Source organism: Sinohyriopsis cumingii, chromosome 1 (genome assembly GCF_028554795.1).
Source record: "Sinohyriopsis cumingii isolate HCF-2022 chromosome 1, ASM2855479v2, whole genome shotgun sequence".
Lineage (NCBI taxonomy): Eukaryota > Metazoa > Mollusca > Bivalvia > Unionida > Unionidae > Sinohyriopsis > Sinohyriopsis cumingii.
Genome location: NC_142961.1, coordinates 115,378,032 through 115,393,142, shown reverse-complemented (window position 1 = coordinate 115,393,142; position 15,111 = coordinate 115,378,032). Strand labels below are relative to the sequence as shown.

At 35.2% G+C, this 15,111-nt stretch overlaps 1 protein-coding gene across 1 annotated transcript in view; it reads right to left on the bottom strand.

Annotated features, from left to right (window-relative positions):
• The window catches only part of LOC149807703 (dihydropyrimidine dehydrogenase [NADP(+)]-like), a 95,889-nt gene that overhangs the window by 69,060 nt on the left and 11,718 nt on the right, over positions 1–15,111 (bottom strand). The window contains exons 3-5 of the mRNA XM_089969529.1: positions 7,000–7,082; positions 4,846–4,933; positions 1,343–1,504 (exon numbers count right to left, since the gene is read on the bottom strand). Of these exons, the coding sequence (XP_089825655.1) occupies positions 1,343–1,504; positions 4,846–4,933; positions 7,000–7,082 (333 nt within the window). The remainder of the gene's footprint in view (positions 1–1,342; positions 1,505–4,845; positions 4,934–6,999; positions 7,083–15,111) is intronic.

Genomic DNA, 15,111 nt, shown 5'->3' with positions numbered 1-15,111 from the left:
TTGATATTTATAATGCCTTGAAAAAGAGCATGCCTCTAAGCTCAAGCATTAAGTAGTGAAAGACAAATGACAATGACAGCATTTGGGTGCCAATCCCTTTATCCATGGAGAAAGCACCCTTGTCTAACCGTCACCCTCACAAGCACATGACATTTCTGCATTTCTGTAGCCAAATAAGACTAAATACGTTACTATCATGTTTGGGAGATCTGGAGTTGCAAGGTAGTGGATGTACCCTTATTGTACCCTGTTTGGCAGACGTGGATTTGCATATTAGTGGATGTATCCCTTAGTATCATGATTAGGAGGGCTGTATTTGCAAAGTGGTTGATGTACCCTTAAGATATCATGATCAGTAATGTATCTCAAAAAAAGGTACATGTAAACATTGACAAAAATTTCTGTACCTTATGCTTTTTGTCTTAATCATGAGGCAAGTCCATTAAGTCATCAATATGCATGATTTTTGAATCTGATTAATGCAGCAAGCTTCTTGTTGATCATAATTAGATTTGTAATTTGAATGAAACCAAAACAAACAGACTGTAAAGAATTAAAGAATATTTCACTTTTTCTTGCTGAATATTGAAGTCTTTGGAGACAATGACTGATGCCCAAGTGCTATACATTTCTAGCCTGTAAAAATGGCTGACTCACAATCAATGATGATTATAACCTATACATTTCAAGCCTGTAAAAATGACTGACTCAAAATTAATGAGGATTACAACCCATAAATGTCAAGCCTGTAAAAATGACTGACTCAAAATTAATGAGGATTACAACCTATAAATTTCAAGCCTGTAAAAATGACTGACTCAAAATTAATGATTACAACCTATAAATTTCAAGCCTGTAAAAATGACTGACTCAAAATTAATGAAGATTACAAAAGGAACTTTCACTCAGCATCTTATAAAAGTACAACAGTGGCAGCTTGGTTTATCAAAAAAACTTTAAATTATGTTGTACATATCTACTATCACCCCTCAAGTTTGACTTCAACATTTAAAAAAAGTTTCTTTTTGTTAACAATTGTGAAGCAATTTTAGACAAATGCCCAAGACAGACCTACTGTGTGTGTAGGCACTAATTTCCATTCTAGAAAAATAGTATGATAATAAGTGAAGAATAATATGACATCAAAGAGAACTTCAAGCACAAATCTACATCAGCAATTTAAAGAAACTTCATAAGTGTAGTGATGTAAAACAATCAGTAACAAATAAAAAGCAAAATAACAAGCAGGGAAAATGCAATGGGCTCCCTATAAAAACTTGGCACAGGGAACCCTTAGATCCCCATTTTTTTGATGGCTGGAGAAACACCAAACTATCCTTACCTCAGTAGCAAACTGTTGCAGGCCTCCAATGTTGATTGGTCCTTCTTCAGAAGCATAGAGGTTGCAGCCTCCCACACAAAGGTCACTTGTAGGGCAAACCATTCCACACGTGAGACCAAGAGGATTGTCTGAGAAGATAGCCTTAGCTGCTCCATAGTAGTTCTAAGGTAGAAAATAAGTTACAAGCTGAATGATTCTCAAGCTCAGTTCCCAAATATGTCATGGTTAATATTGAGAAAAAACACACAATGCTAGCCATTCAAAATCAAGAATTCAAAGCAACTTGCAAAAAATCTTGTAAGATCATCTATGCAGGTGCCAACATGTTGAGTATCAAACTACATGAGCTAGTCAAACAACAATGCCTCATTGAAAACTGTCTGAAAAGAAGTGCCTTTTGTTCATTTTTCTTCATAAAATTAAAAACATTATGGGAAAGTTTACATGCCAAACAACTAGTTATAGCTGTATGAGCCAGTGGGGATATATAATGTCATCTCCTGCCTTGTATGAAGGTATTAGTATATGTCATAAACCTTTTTCATATTTCCATGTATTAAATATTATGCAGTGTCATCAGAAATATCTCTCAGTATTCCAACAATATTTCTCAATTATTACATGGGCTTCTGCCATAAATTAAAAAAAGAGATTCCTTACCTTTAAAAGGAACAAAATATTAATTTTTTTAAGCCTAACACTGTGACAAGTCAACTGACCTAATGTGGCTAAAATTTAAAAGTTGCAATTAAAATGTGAAGAGATGAAACAGTATCATATAAACTACACGATTTTTTTATCATACTAAAACTTCTCCCAAACACAAAAGAGCAATCATGGTACTGGTTTCCCTAATAATGAAAATGTAAGCCTTTTTCAAAAAATTTAGTCATTATTCCAGACATTTTCAGGGGCCAAGAGTGGCTGAGTGGTCTAAAGTGCCAACCATTATGGATCACTGCCATCTCACCTTTGTCTGCATGATTTCGAGTCTCAGGCTCGCCTAATGTTGGTACGTGAGAAAGCAAGCCAGTAGCTTCTCGTGGGTCGGTGGTTCTTCCCAGGGTTTTCCAGGGTTCTTCCTCCACCAATTATACTGGCCACCATGTATAGCCTATTTTGAGCTGAAAAATGGCATCAAACCCTACAACAACAGAACATTTTCAAGACATGGAAAAGCGTTTTTCAAATTTTAGACCTTTTGCACATTTCCAGACCCATGCAGGAAGGCTGCCTTCATCAGAAGTTTATTGAAAATGCATTCTGCAAAGAATAGTCAGTAAAACAAACATTAGAGACCCTGATCTGCTGGCACATCATGGGTATATGTTGTTTGCAGTTGGCTCTGACTTGCATACGTGGTGCTATAGTGACAGAGTGGCCCTACCACTACTAAAGGTCAACAAAGAGCAACTGCACTAAATCCTGCTAATGTTAACTCCATACATGTATAAATGTTAACTCCATACATGTATACAAAATTTCAATAACAATTATAAGTACTGGTGACATTTGGACAAACAAATATAAAAGACCAAATAATTATAGGAAGCAGCATTTGACATGTGTGAAAAGAGAAATGTTGGCTAAAATGACTTGTCATAAACCAAATTTTTAATACATACAAAGGCAAGCAGCTGACAGTACAAGATCGGTGGTTTCCTATAGGTGATCCAGTTTCTATCACTTCAGAATCCAACTCAGTTCAATATGTGACCTACAGAACTTCTATCATGAGAAAACGCCAAAATGGTTTCCAAACCAAATGAGATCTTAGATATAAAAAATGATGAAGATGGTTGCGTACAACAATGGTCAAAACAATAAGGCAAAATCTGATCAAAAAAATATAAAACAACTGAAGAATACCATTCATGTGTCAAGTCAATTTCCTCTCCTTAAGTCTAAAATTCTTTTCAACTAAATACTTGAGACATGAAGCCCTGGGAAAGAACATTCTCATGACAATGGTAATTTCTTGACCATATGTGAAATGAATCATATGCTATTGTCCCACCCTATACTTCATAAATTATTTTCAAAATTTCCTTGAATATCTTTAATTACGGGGTACTAAGAATGTCATTTGGAAAGACAATGAAACCAATTATATGACTTCTTATTAAAAGTTGATTATTTTAAAATGTTGATTAAAATTTCCAGGTTCTATCTACCGTTTTTGGCCATAAAACAAATAATATTTCAATGTTTCAGTTACCAATTTTGATTGCGATTTTCTTCAAGTTCAAGAAATGGGGATAAATATTTTGGATATTTTCTGGTAACAAAAATGGGATCCATGCCTGTTTCGCAATAAAAACGGGTTCGCAAGTTATCAGCATGAGAATTATCGATGGAGTGGTGTAGTTTATTTCTTTGGTTATAAATTGCCAAATCCCACTTCCACAAGTCTTTCTTTATGTACTTGCCAGTACTCTGGCAAGCTGGGAAACAAGTGTCTCTTTTGATCAGTTTTGTTTCGTGGGTTTCAAATTATTTTTCAGAGCATGATAGGCTATAAATGGTGGCCAGGAAGAACCACCAACACACAGAAATCTATAGGCAACCTACCTCACATACCACAATGGCCTAGCCGAGACTTGAACCCAAGTGGACAGAAGTGAGATGTGAGTGATCTGTACAGATAAGCACCGCTGACCACTTTGCCACTGAGGGCTTCTTGCCTCTTCTAAACAAATTCAGTACGACAGGTAGGTTGCGGAGCAAGTGCAACTCAGCAAAACAAGTAAGTTTAGGAGCAAGTGCTTCTTTGAAGAGAACTCAGTAAAACTGGTTAAGTTGGGAAGAAGTGCCTTCTCTAAACGATCTCATAAACAGGTAAATTATGTTATGGAGTAAGCACCTCTTTTTTGAAGACCCCCAGTACAAAACGTGAGAAAGGTTTTTGTCTTAAAAACCTGCCTTACCTGATCAATTGAGAGGTAAATACCTCTTTAAAAGAACTCAGTACAACAGGTAAGTTAGGCAGCAAGTGCCTCTTTTTTGGAGATTTCAGTACAACAGGTAAGTTGGAAAGCAAGTGTCTCTTTTTGGAGATCTCAGTATAACATTTAGTTAGGGAGCAAGTGCTTCTTATTGGAGATCTCAGTACAACAGGTAAGTTGGACAGTAAGTGTCTCTTTTGGAGATCTCAGTATAACAGTTAGTTAGGGTGCAAGTACCTTTTTGGAGATCTCAGTATAATGGGTAGTTAGGAAGTAAGTGCCTCTTACTGGAGATCTCAATACTATAGATAAGTTGGGAAGCAAGTGCTTTTTCTTAAAGAACTCAGTATAAAAAGGAAGTTATGGAGCAAGTGTCCATTATGAGAGAATTGTTCAAATGAATACTGCAAACAAACTGCAAAGACTCAGAGCTGCTGGTGCATTATGCAATGGTAGATCTGGGTCTGTGTAGCTTGCAACTGGACTCAATTTACATGCAAGCATACATGGCAATCATATGAGAGAAATATATAACAGGATCACATCTCTTTAACTGACCTTGTTGGAAATGCTGGTAATAAAACTTTTGATGTCCAGTTGAGTGGGACAACTCTTCTGACATGGGGCATCTGCACATTTCAAACATCTGCAAAAATGTACAAAATGATTATCGATATGACAATAAAATTACCTTGACCTTTGACACTGACCCTGACATCAGTTCCAATATCAAATGGATCTGATACTGTATTGGGCAAAAAGACTATTAATTTTTTTTTTAAAAACATGTATCAACACAGTCTTTGCCATTTTTAATAAAGTGACTTATGACTAAATGGTAGAAGCAACAGTCACATTTTTGGTTAAAGTACAAAAGCAGTTCTTTACGTTTTGAAAATGTAATACCTGAACTTGGACATCTGGATAAATCATCTTTGACAAATATGAATTCCCACTGAACAATATTATTCCCTGCTTTGGTTTTGAAAATGGAGATCATACTAAGATGAGTTTTGTTTTGATATTATAACAATTAATAAAAAATATTTCTTGTCTTGTGAAAGTTGACAGTTTAGAGTATATAAAGTGTGGTAAGAACACTACTTTATCCAACTTTTCATTTCACTATAATGTACCAAATTTCTCTCATTTGAGTACAGTGTACCAAATTTCCCTCATTTAAGTAGTGTACCAAATTTCTCTCATTTGAGTACAGTGAACCAAATTGCTTTCATATAATATACCTAAATTATCTCAAGATTAGTCCGTACCAGTAGAAAGGTTTTACTAATTTTTATATGTAAAAGATTCTACTGATGACAAATCTCCAAATCTCCACTTCCCCCAAATTTACAGGATTGACCCACTGGGCTGAAGGGCTTCTTAGAGAATAAATATATGTAGTGTATTTGTTGTCTTGTTTGAGATGAATACTGCTTAGAGTGACTTTGAGTTCTGACCTTTTCAAAGACCTTGAACATTGACCTTTACACCTTAGTAGACTGAGATGTTATGTAACTTTCATTTCTGATCTTTTCATCCTTGTATTGGTTGAAATTTTCCATCTTTCTTGAAGCCGCTATTATAAAATCTGGACATCCATTTACACAAAAAAATGGAAGAATACACTTTTTAAAAACTTACATCAGAACCTGATCCTTGCCTCATCTTCAACAAAAGAATTTATCTCCAAGTACAGAATCCAACAATCTGATTGGTGCCAATTTAGGTCTGACTTATGTTTGACCAATCAAATTCTTTGAGGCATATGTGTTAAATAATCATAATGTTTCATTACTTGAGTCAATTTCTACAAAGCAGTGACAATCTTCCAAAGAAATATTGCTTAATTCTTTACATAGTAGTGTCATTTTACACAAAACAGTTCTGTAAGTAAAGTTTCCTTGATAAATTCAACCAAATTGTACAGTAAACTGTATAAATTACAGTACTTAAAATATATGACATTGTAGTGAAATTGTGGCAGAAACTGACAGGATTACAACTGCAAAAGAGTTCCCAATGAAGCAAAATATTCTGTAAATTACATTAATTTGACAAGGATAATCAGGGTATACAGATGCAGAAATTAAAACAAAGTACTGGGTCAAAAATATGTTATCAACAAAAGTTTCAAGCATTTCTCAGCTTTATGAATCACAATGTGAATTTCTGTTTATTTTCATTATTCACCTGCCAATATCTCTCCTGGCAAGTTATGAAAAAAACCACCAAATAACAGTGAACCGTTTAGCTATCCTACTTTATTGTGTGACTGTCAGTCATTTGTCAATATCCCTCTAGACGAGTACTCAACAAACAACAGACAATAATATACAAAAACAAATACCTATATCAACAATTAATACTTAATGATGACAATTCTCTATCTATTTTTTCTCTGAAAGTTCCATGTTGTACACTCTGACAATCTAAGTATCATCAATCAGCACTGATTCCTACAGAGAAGAATGCGGCTCCTTGAGATCACATGACTCCTGATGTGGAATTTCTAGTGGGTTCCTTCTACAATACCATGGCTTTAATGATATTTTCTGCCTCATTTTAAAGCTACAAAACATGAGCTCTGAATTAAACCGTAACCATTTTCTGTAAGTATTAATGGGAAAAAGGTGCAAATTTTAATGTGAATTTTCAAATTTCCAAAGAAAACCAGGACAGAAAATAATCTCCATAACAAATGTAATTCACCTGGCTGCTTCCCTCAGTGCTGCCCTCTCACTTAACGTGGTGTGTTTAATGTCCTCAAAGTTTTTCTCACGAGGAGCACATGTCTGAAATGAAGCAAAATGATACATGAGATAAATTTGAGAATTTCATCATGGAATCCATTAATATGTTTATGTAGTCAAGTCCAAATGCAAACTGCACAGATGCAGATCTGCTGCAGTATAATGCACCTGGAGATATGGGTCTGTGCCGTTTGTTAGGAGTAATCAGTATAATAAACAAAATAGGCCTTGATCTGCCAGCACATTGTGTCATGGCAGATCGGGGTCTATATCATTTCCAGTTGGAATTAACTTGCATGTGCACATATATGGTAATTTGTAAGTCATTTAAAATGAAATCCATTTGTCAAAATCAGGTTTAACCAATAATTAATTGGGAATGATGTTTTACACTGATCAAAGAATGTAAGAGAATGAAAGACAACTGAAACATGGTACTGAAAATTTGTTCACTCATAACAGATTTTTAGTTAAAATTTTGTGATCAATGTAACATATATGCATACATGGGATTCTAAAAGCAGTAGACCAAAAATACTATTTTAAAAGCACCCCCCCCCCACTGCAAACACTATTTTACAGTTGAAATCCACCACATTCAAACAAAATTGCTTTGTTTCAATTTAAAGAAAAAAACTGTACTGAACACATTATATCCACACATTATAGAAACTTGTCACAATCAGTCTACTAGGGAACAGAACTGTTCCACCAGTGCAACACGCACAGTAATTATGCATGTAAAGTGAAATTACTACTCCAATTAGGAATTGCTATACAATGGCTGACATGTGTGCACAATAAGTTTTGTGTGTGTGATTTAGATTTTTAACATAGCCTTAACAAAATTACAGTCATGTCGCTATGATGTCTTCATTGTGGCAGTTTATAGTGATGTCTAGCACCAGGGTATCATGCTGCAGACATGTAGCATGATGTCCCTAGTCACATTATCCTGTCACCAGGCCGACCAGTCCTAACACTAACCTCTTAATGCTGAACGCTTAGTGAGGTAGCTGTTAATACCATTTTGGTAAGTCTTTGGTATAACTTGGCCAGGATTCGAACCCACAACCTCCTGCATCCGAGGCAGATGCTCTAACCACTGGCCACTGAGTTTAAGGCCAATGACAAAATATCTATAAATATTATGAGAAGCCTCTCAGTGAAAAATCCATGTATATATGATCATCTGTTAAGAAAGAGCTACATGTATAACACAATTTGTAAATGGCTGCCATGGTGGCTTAACTGTCAGCCTGATTGGCACTATTTTCAATTAGAACCAAATAGTATCACAGTTTATGGGGGGGGGGGTGTTGCTACAACTATCTTTTCAGGAGTATTAGCAATAACAAGATTTTCATGATGGCAAACATTCTCTGACACAGGACTAGCTGCATATAAGTGTCATTTAGTTAAAAACCCAGCACTGGTCAAGGCATAAAAGTGAAGATAAAGGCCAGAAAGAGGCAAAATCACTGCCCTCTTTTAACAAGTGCCAGACCTTCTCAGATGGAAAATAACCTAGAGATATATCCGTGAACAAGAAAGCTACAGATCAGCACTATTCTGATTTATGCTTGACTAACAAGATTGGTTAAAAGCTTGCCAGTAGCTTCCTGTGAGTCAGTGGTTCTAACTGGGGTTATCCCTGGTTCTTTTTCCACCAGTTATACTGGCTGTATAATATACAATCATGCACTGAAAAGTGGTGTTAAACCCAAAACAACAACAGGTCTCTTGGAGAAATAAAACTGAAATAGACAAGTAGCAAGAACAGGATTTTCAAAATGGCCACCATGATGACCATACTGGATGTCAGATCAGCACCATATTCATTGTGAAGAAACTAGACATCATAGGTCTTATAGTGAAAACCTTACATATATATGACCACAGATTCAGGCTGTGAAGAGATAAAAAGCTTTTCAAGATTTCCAAAACAGTGATCCTGGTGTATGTTAGACTGGCACAACTTTCAATTAGGACCAGCAAAACGACATAAGAAGTCTTAGTGAAAACACTATATCTATATTACCATTCATTCAGAGGCCATTACAGATTTTTACTTTTATTTTTTGGTGGTAGTCCTGGGCATATGATACATCTGACAAGCACCATTTGGAATTTATGAACAGTGAAACATCATACAAAATATTTTGGTAAAAGCCCCATGTTGATACAACCATCCTTTCAGGAATAGTAGCAATAATAACAGTTTTATGATATCCACCAAGGCTATCCAACTAGATATCAAATCAGCACCATACGATTTTTAAGATGTCCACCAAGGATCCAACTAGATGTCAAATCAGTACAATAAGATTTTTAAGATGTCCACCAAGGCTATCCAACTAGATGTCAAATCAGCACCACAAGATTTTTAAGATGTCTACCACGGCTATCCAACTAGAGTCAAATCAGCACCATAAGATTTTTAAGATGTCCACCAAGGCTATCCAACTAGATATCAAATCAGCACCATAAGATTTTTAAGATGTCCACCAAGGATCCAACTAGATGTCAAATCAGTACCATAAAATTTTTAAGATGTCCACCAAGTCTATCCAACTAGATGTCAAATCAGCACCACAAGATTTTTAAGACGTCCACCAAGGCTATCCAACTAGATATCAACTCAGCACAATAAGATTTTTAAGATGTCCACCAAGGTTATCCAACTAGATGTCAAATCAGCACAATAAGATGTTTAAGATGTCCACCAAGGCTATCAAACTAGATGTCAAATCAGCACCATAAGATTTTTAAGATGTCCACCAAGGCTATCAAACTAGATGTCAAATCAGCACCATAAGATTTTTATGATATCCACAAAGGCTATCCAACTAGATGTCAAATCATCACCATAAGATTTTTAAGATGTCCACCAAGGCTATCCAACTAGATGTCAAATCAGCACCATAAGATGTTTAAGATGTCCACCAAGGTTATCCAACTAGATATCAAATCAGCCCCATAAGATTTTTAAGATGTCCACCAAGACTATCCAACTAGATCAGCACCATAAGATTTTTATGATATCCACCAAAGCTATCCAACTAGATGTCAAATCAGCACCATAAGATTTTTAAGACGTCCACCAAGGCTATCCAACTAGATGTCAAATCAGCACCATAAGATTTTTAAGATGTCCACCAAGGCTATCCAACTATGTCAAATCAGCACCATAAGATTTTTAAGATGTCCACCAATGCTATCCAACTAGATGTCAAATCATCACCATTAAGATTTTTAAGATATCCACCAAGGCTATCCAACTAGATGTCAAACCATTTATACTTACTACCAACTAAACACCATATGAAGTCTCTGAGTGAAAACTTTATGATGAAATGACTGTCCATTCAGGAGAAGTATCAAGGATTATAGAGTTCTTAGATTGTCACTGCAATGACCATACATGATAGATGATGGGAACCATTTTCACAGAGAACAACAAGACAATGGGATTAAAGTGTGTGTATGTGTGCATGTGTTTAAAGTCTCACCATTTTCACTGAGAACAACAAGACATTGGGATTAAAGTGTGTGTGTGTATGTGTGCATGCATGTGTATGTGTGTCTTTTAAACCTTTAATTTAAAGTCTCACTATTTTCACTGAGAACAACAAGACAATGGGATTAAAGTCTGTGCATGTGTTATGCGTGTGTGTGTCTACTGAAGTCTCACTATTTTCACTGAGAACAACAAGACAATGGGATTAAAGTGTGTGCATGTGTTATGTGTGTGTGTGTCTATTAAAGTCTCACTATTTTCACTGAGAACAACAAGACAATGGGATTAAAGTGTGTGCATGTGTTATGTGTGTGTGTGTCTATTAAAGTCTCACTATTTTCACTGAGAACAACAAGACAATGGAATTAAAGTGTGTTTATGTGTGCATGCATGTGTGCGTGTGTTTAAAGTCTCACAACTATCCTCTCAGTAGTTTTGGGAAATTAACAACAAACTCTAAGCTGAAATAAATGTAAAAGAAAAACATGGAATGCCTAACCTTCTGCAATCTTACCCAAGTTTTGCAATATATTCAGAGACACAACTAAAGTAAAGTAGGTCAGTACCCTCATTCCTGTCCAATCAGAACTCTCTTATGGTTGCTATTTTGCCTTATCAATCATATTTGACCTTGAATCATGGATAAGATATCAATGAAACTTTAACATAAATGAACACAGGACAAACAACAACGATTTCAAGAAAACAGCTAATAAATTTTAAAGTAATTACCAGGGCAATTGTACTACTTGGGATATTTAGGAGAACCCTATTTGCTGGAGGATGATTATAAGTGGCAAAGAACGGGCCCAGATCAAGTTGGTTTCAAATGCTCCAATCCATAAGTACATATTTTGAAAATAATGCAGATTTTCCAATTTTAGTAATTTACTCCTGAAGCCTTGTCCATTTCCTCCGCAAAATTATCAAATTCACAATTCTTTGAAGAAAAGAAAAAAAAAAAAACAGATTCGTACTGTGATGCTGAACTGATAATTAAAGACTGCTTTTGCATTTCAAGTAACCCACATTATGCCTAATAAATGTCTTAAAAGTATTCCTCTGTACACTCCACATAGACAAAATGCAAAAATTAGATTTGTGTTTGTAAAAAGGTGCTTCCATGACACAATGCAGCCCAAATGTACATGTCCCACATGTAAGAAAGGAAGACTGATAAAACATTCAAGAAAGTCTAGTCACTTGATCTCGTTAAGCATATTAACATGCCTATCAAATTTAATTTGCCCAGGCTCATCCAAAAGGTTCCTGCATTATTGTAATGAACAAGGTTGTCAATCAAAAACCAAGGAATTAAAATGGTACTGTCTTCCCATGCTCTGCTGAAGCATAAGCTGAAATCCTTGAATGGTCACCATCAACCTACTGTTAAAAATAAGTAGATCACTATGACCTTAAAAGTAGGTCACTGAAGTGTTCAGTATTCCTAACATAAATTGACTGTAAATACCAGTTTAACAGGAAATGAGATAAATGCAAAAACTTAACATAATAACTAAAACATGAAATAGAGGTCACTGGCTTCTACATTTGCCCATGGTCACTAGTACTGTCCAATATGAAATAAGGTGAACATGGAAAAACTCTGATTAAAATCAGATCTCCACCGTTATACATGAAGATCTGACAGTGACCACTTTGGGGTCATGTTCTGGTAACCTATGTTATTACCATAATCACTAATTTTATCAGCCAATCAGATAAAGTCTAATATCTTTGTGTCTGCAGATTGAGCAGTGCAGATGAAAAGCATGAATGTGTACTGAATGATTTGATTCACTTTCAGATTTTTGAAAGCTGCATTTCCATTGGCTAATTCAAATGTTACCTAAGCGGTCACCATCAGATCTTCATGTAGGGTAGTGGAGATCTGATTTTAATCAGAATGTGAACATGGAATGCCTAAACATTTGTAAACCTGCTAAATTTCATAACTATAATGCGAAAGAGAAATGGTGATGATAATTCTGCTGTGTGATATGGATAATTAGAAGTGGCTTTGAGAGCTAAATGCAAACACTTAATCTAACTGCCACAGCATGAAAAGTAGGTTACTGCAACTTACATTTGCCCAGGGTGAGAAGTATCTTTCAAAGGTCGTATATACAACAGTATCTCAGTAACTAAGCCAATGCAAAAACTTGCTGATGCCTCCAGCAAGAACAAGAGAAATGCCATTGTAAGTGTGACCACTGAATCTGTGTTAGTCCTAAAAGTGCCAAGTGTCAGTTAAAAAAAAAAATACACAAGAAGGTTTAATCAGGTCATCTATATGCATAAAGAGAAATAGTCTTAAGCAAATGTCATCTGTGTGTTCCATAAATGTGTTTAAAAAACCCCAAAACAAAACAAATACAGTATAACAAACAATATTTTTTAACTAAAAGCTTGAAAAAGAAGGTTGGGGTGGGGCTGGGAAGGAAACAAAATGGCGTTTGCAATGTTGCAGATAGGTATAACTACTTATCACAAAATAGCAGCTAATAAAACCAAAACACCATTTCTGTGTTATAATTGTAATTTACATGACATGCATCAAAATTCCATAAAAAAAACTTAAATAAAGTAAAATAATGTACTAAGCAGGTTTTTGTACAACCTCATTAGATTGGTAACACAAATTCCTATGTGTTCTATTATATATATATATATATATATATATATATATATATATATATATATATATATATATATATATATATATATGTATATATAAGAGTAAAAAACCTATAACATTCTTAGATGTATTTGCAATGCAGGTACCAACAGCATGTGAAATAATTTGCATTGATTTACAGTAGTAATTTAGAATGAGATATATAATTATAAACAGAACAAGCAGATGGACAGAAAGAGCAATTCATTAATTCCCCTGACTATAAGTGTGTTCTAGGTCAGGTTCAGGGCCTTCCATTATATACAAAGTTGAGCTGCTAAAGTAGGCAGGGGTTGGGGTCATCCCTCTATGGGAATAGTTTTTTATATAAAAGTAGCCATGTGTAAAGAAAAAATAACCAGGTAAGTCACCCAGCTCCCAGCTGATAAGGACAGCCCTACATGTTATAAATGAGTTGCTGTTGTTGTTGTTGTAGGGTTTAACGCCATTTTTCAGCACATGATAGGCTATACATGGTAGCCGGTATTAATGGTGGAGGAAGAAACCGGGAAAACCAAGGAAAGAACCACCGACCCATGAGACACTACTGGCAAGCTTTCTCACATATCCACATTGGCTGAATCTGAGACTCGAACCCATGCAAACAGAGGTGAGACGGCAGTGATCCATAATGGAGAGCGCTTTATACCACTCAGGGCCCCTTATAAATGAGTATGAAATATCTGATGATTATCCAATTTGGTTCGATTGCAATGAAAAATCCCTGATTCCCAATCAGCCTGCTATGAGATGTATATGCCATTTTCCCAATATAGTTGGACTAAGCTTTCTAGAACAATAAATAATTTAAAATGAGTGCTCTCTCTCTCTCTCTCTCTCTCTCTCTCATAGATAGGTCAAATTAAGCAATGTTTGTTGGTAGATTAAGGCTATTTATTATATGCTTAGAATCTTCTAAGCATATTAAGTGATTAATCTAACCACTCCATCTGTTTGTCCTAAGGGGCATAATGGTTAATTTATGCCCCCTTATAACAGATGACATTGATTACAATAATCAAACTTGTATTATATAACACAGTAGCTGCAACATTCACTGTGCTATAGTGTAACTTCTACAATGTTATGTATTTTGTTTTTTACCATTATCAAAATTAATATGTAATAAAAAAAATGTCAGATTGCAAGAAAGAGACTTAGAAATGAAATAATGCAGAATGCAGACATGTGAAATACTGAAAATATGCTCATGGACTTGGAAGATATGAATGGCAGTATTCCAATATCATGAATATCAAATTTAGAAACAACTACTGGCATTAATCTAAAAATGCATGCTATCTTGAATTTACATATAGCACACAATGAAAATGGAAAACAAAATAGAATAATGCAGAAAAAAAATATACAGCAAATACTGTACAAATGGAAAATGCATGCATATAATTTCTGGCAGTAGTCCCACTCCATAGTAATCAGGCCACTAGTTCAAGACCTGACTTAGCTTAACTTAATGGTATACCGTAACCAGGCCATTAGTTCAAAACCTGACTCTGCTTAAATTAAATAACAATCTCTTGGTCCAACAATGTACTGGTTATCTCCATACACAGGGTAAATATACTAGGTAAAAGTCTGAGCCATATACCTGAATGGATTGAAAAGATCAATCAAACTCACCTGTCTGCAGGTAGTACAGGTGATATTTACATTTGTTTTGATAAGGATATACAGGTTCATGTTATGCTGAATCACATTTTGTTTTGCACCTGTACAAAGGGAAGACCATTTCAAGTGACATTTGTTTTCATGCTCATACATAAACTCCTTTGACAAAAAAAACCAAAAATCAATCTAATTACTTACACTGATATGTACCGAATGAAAACAACCATGATAGGCAGTTAATTTTC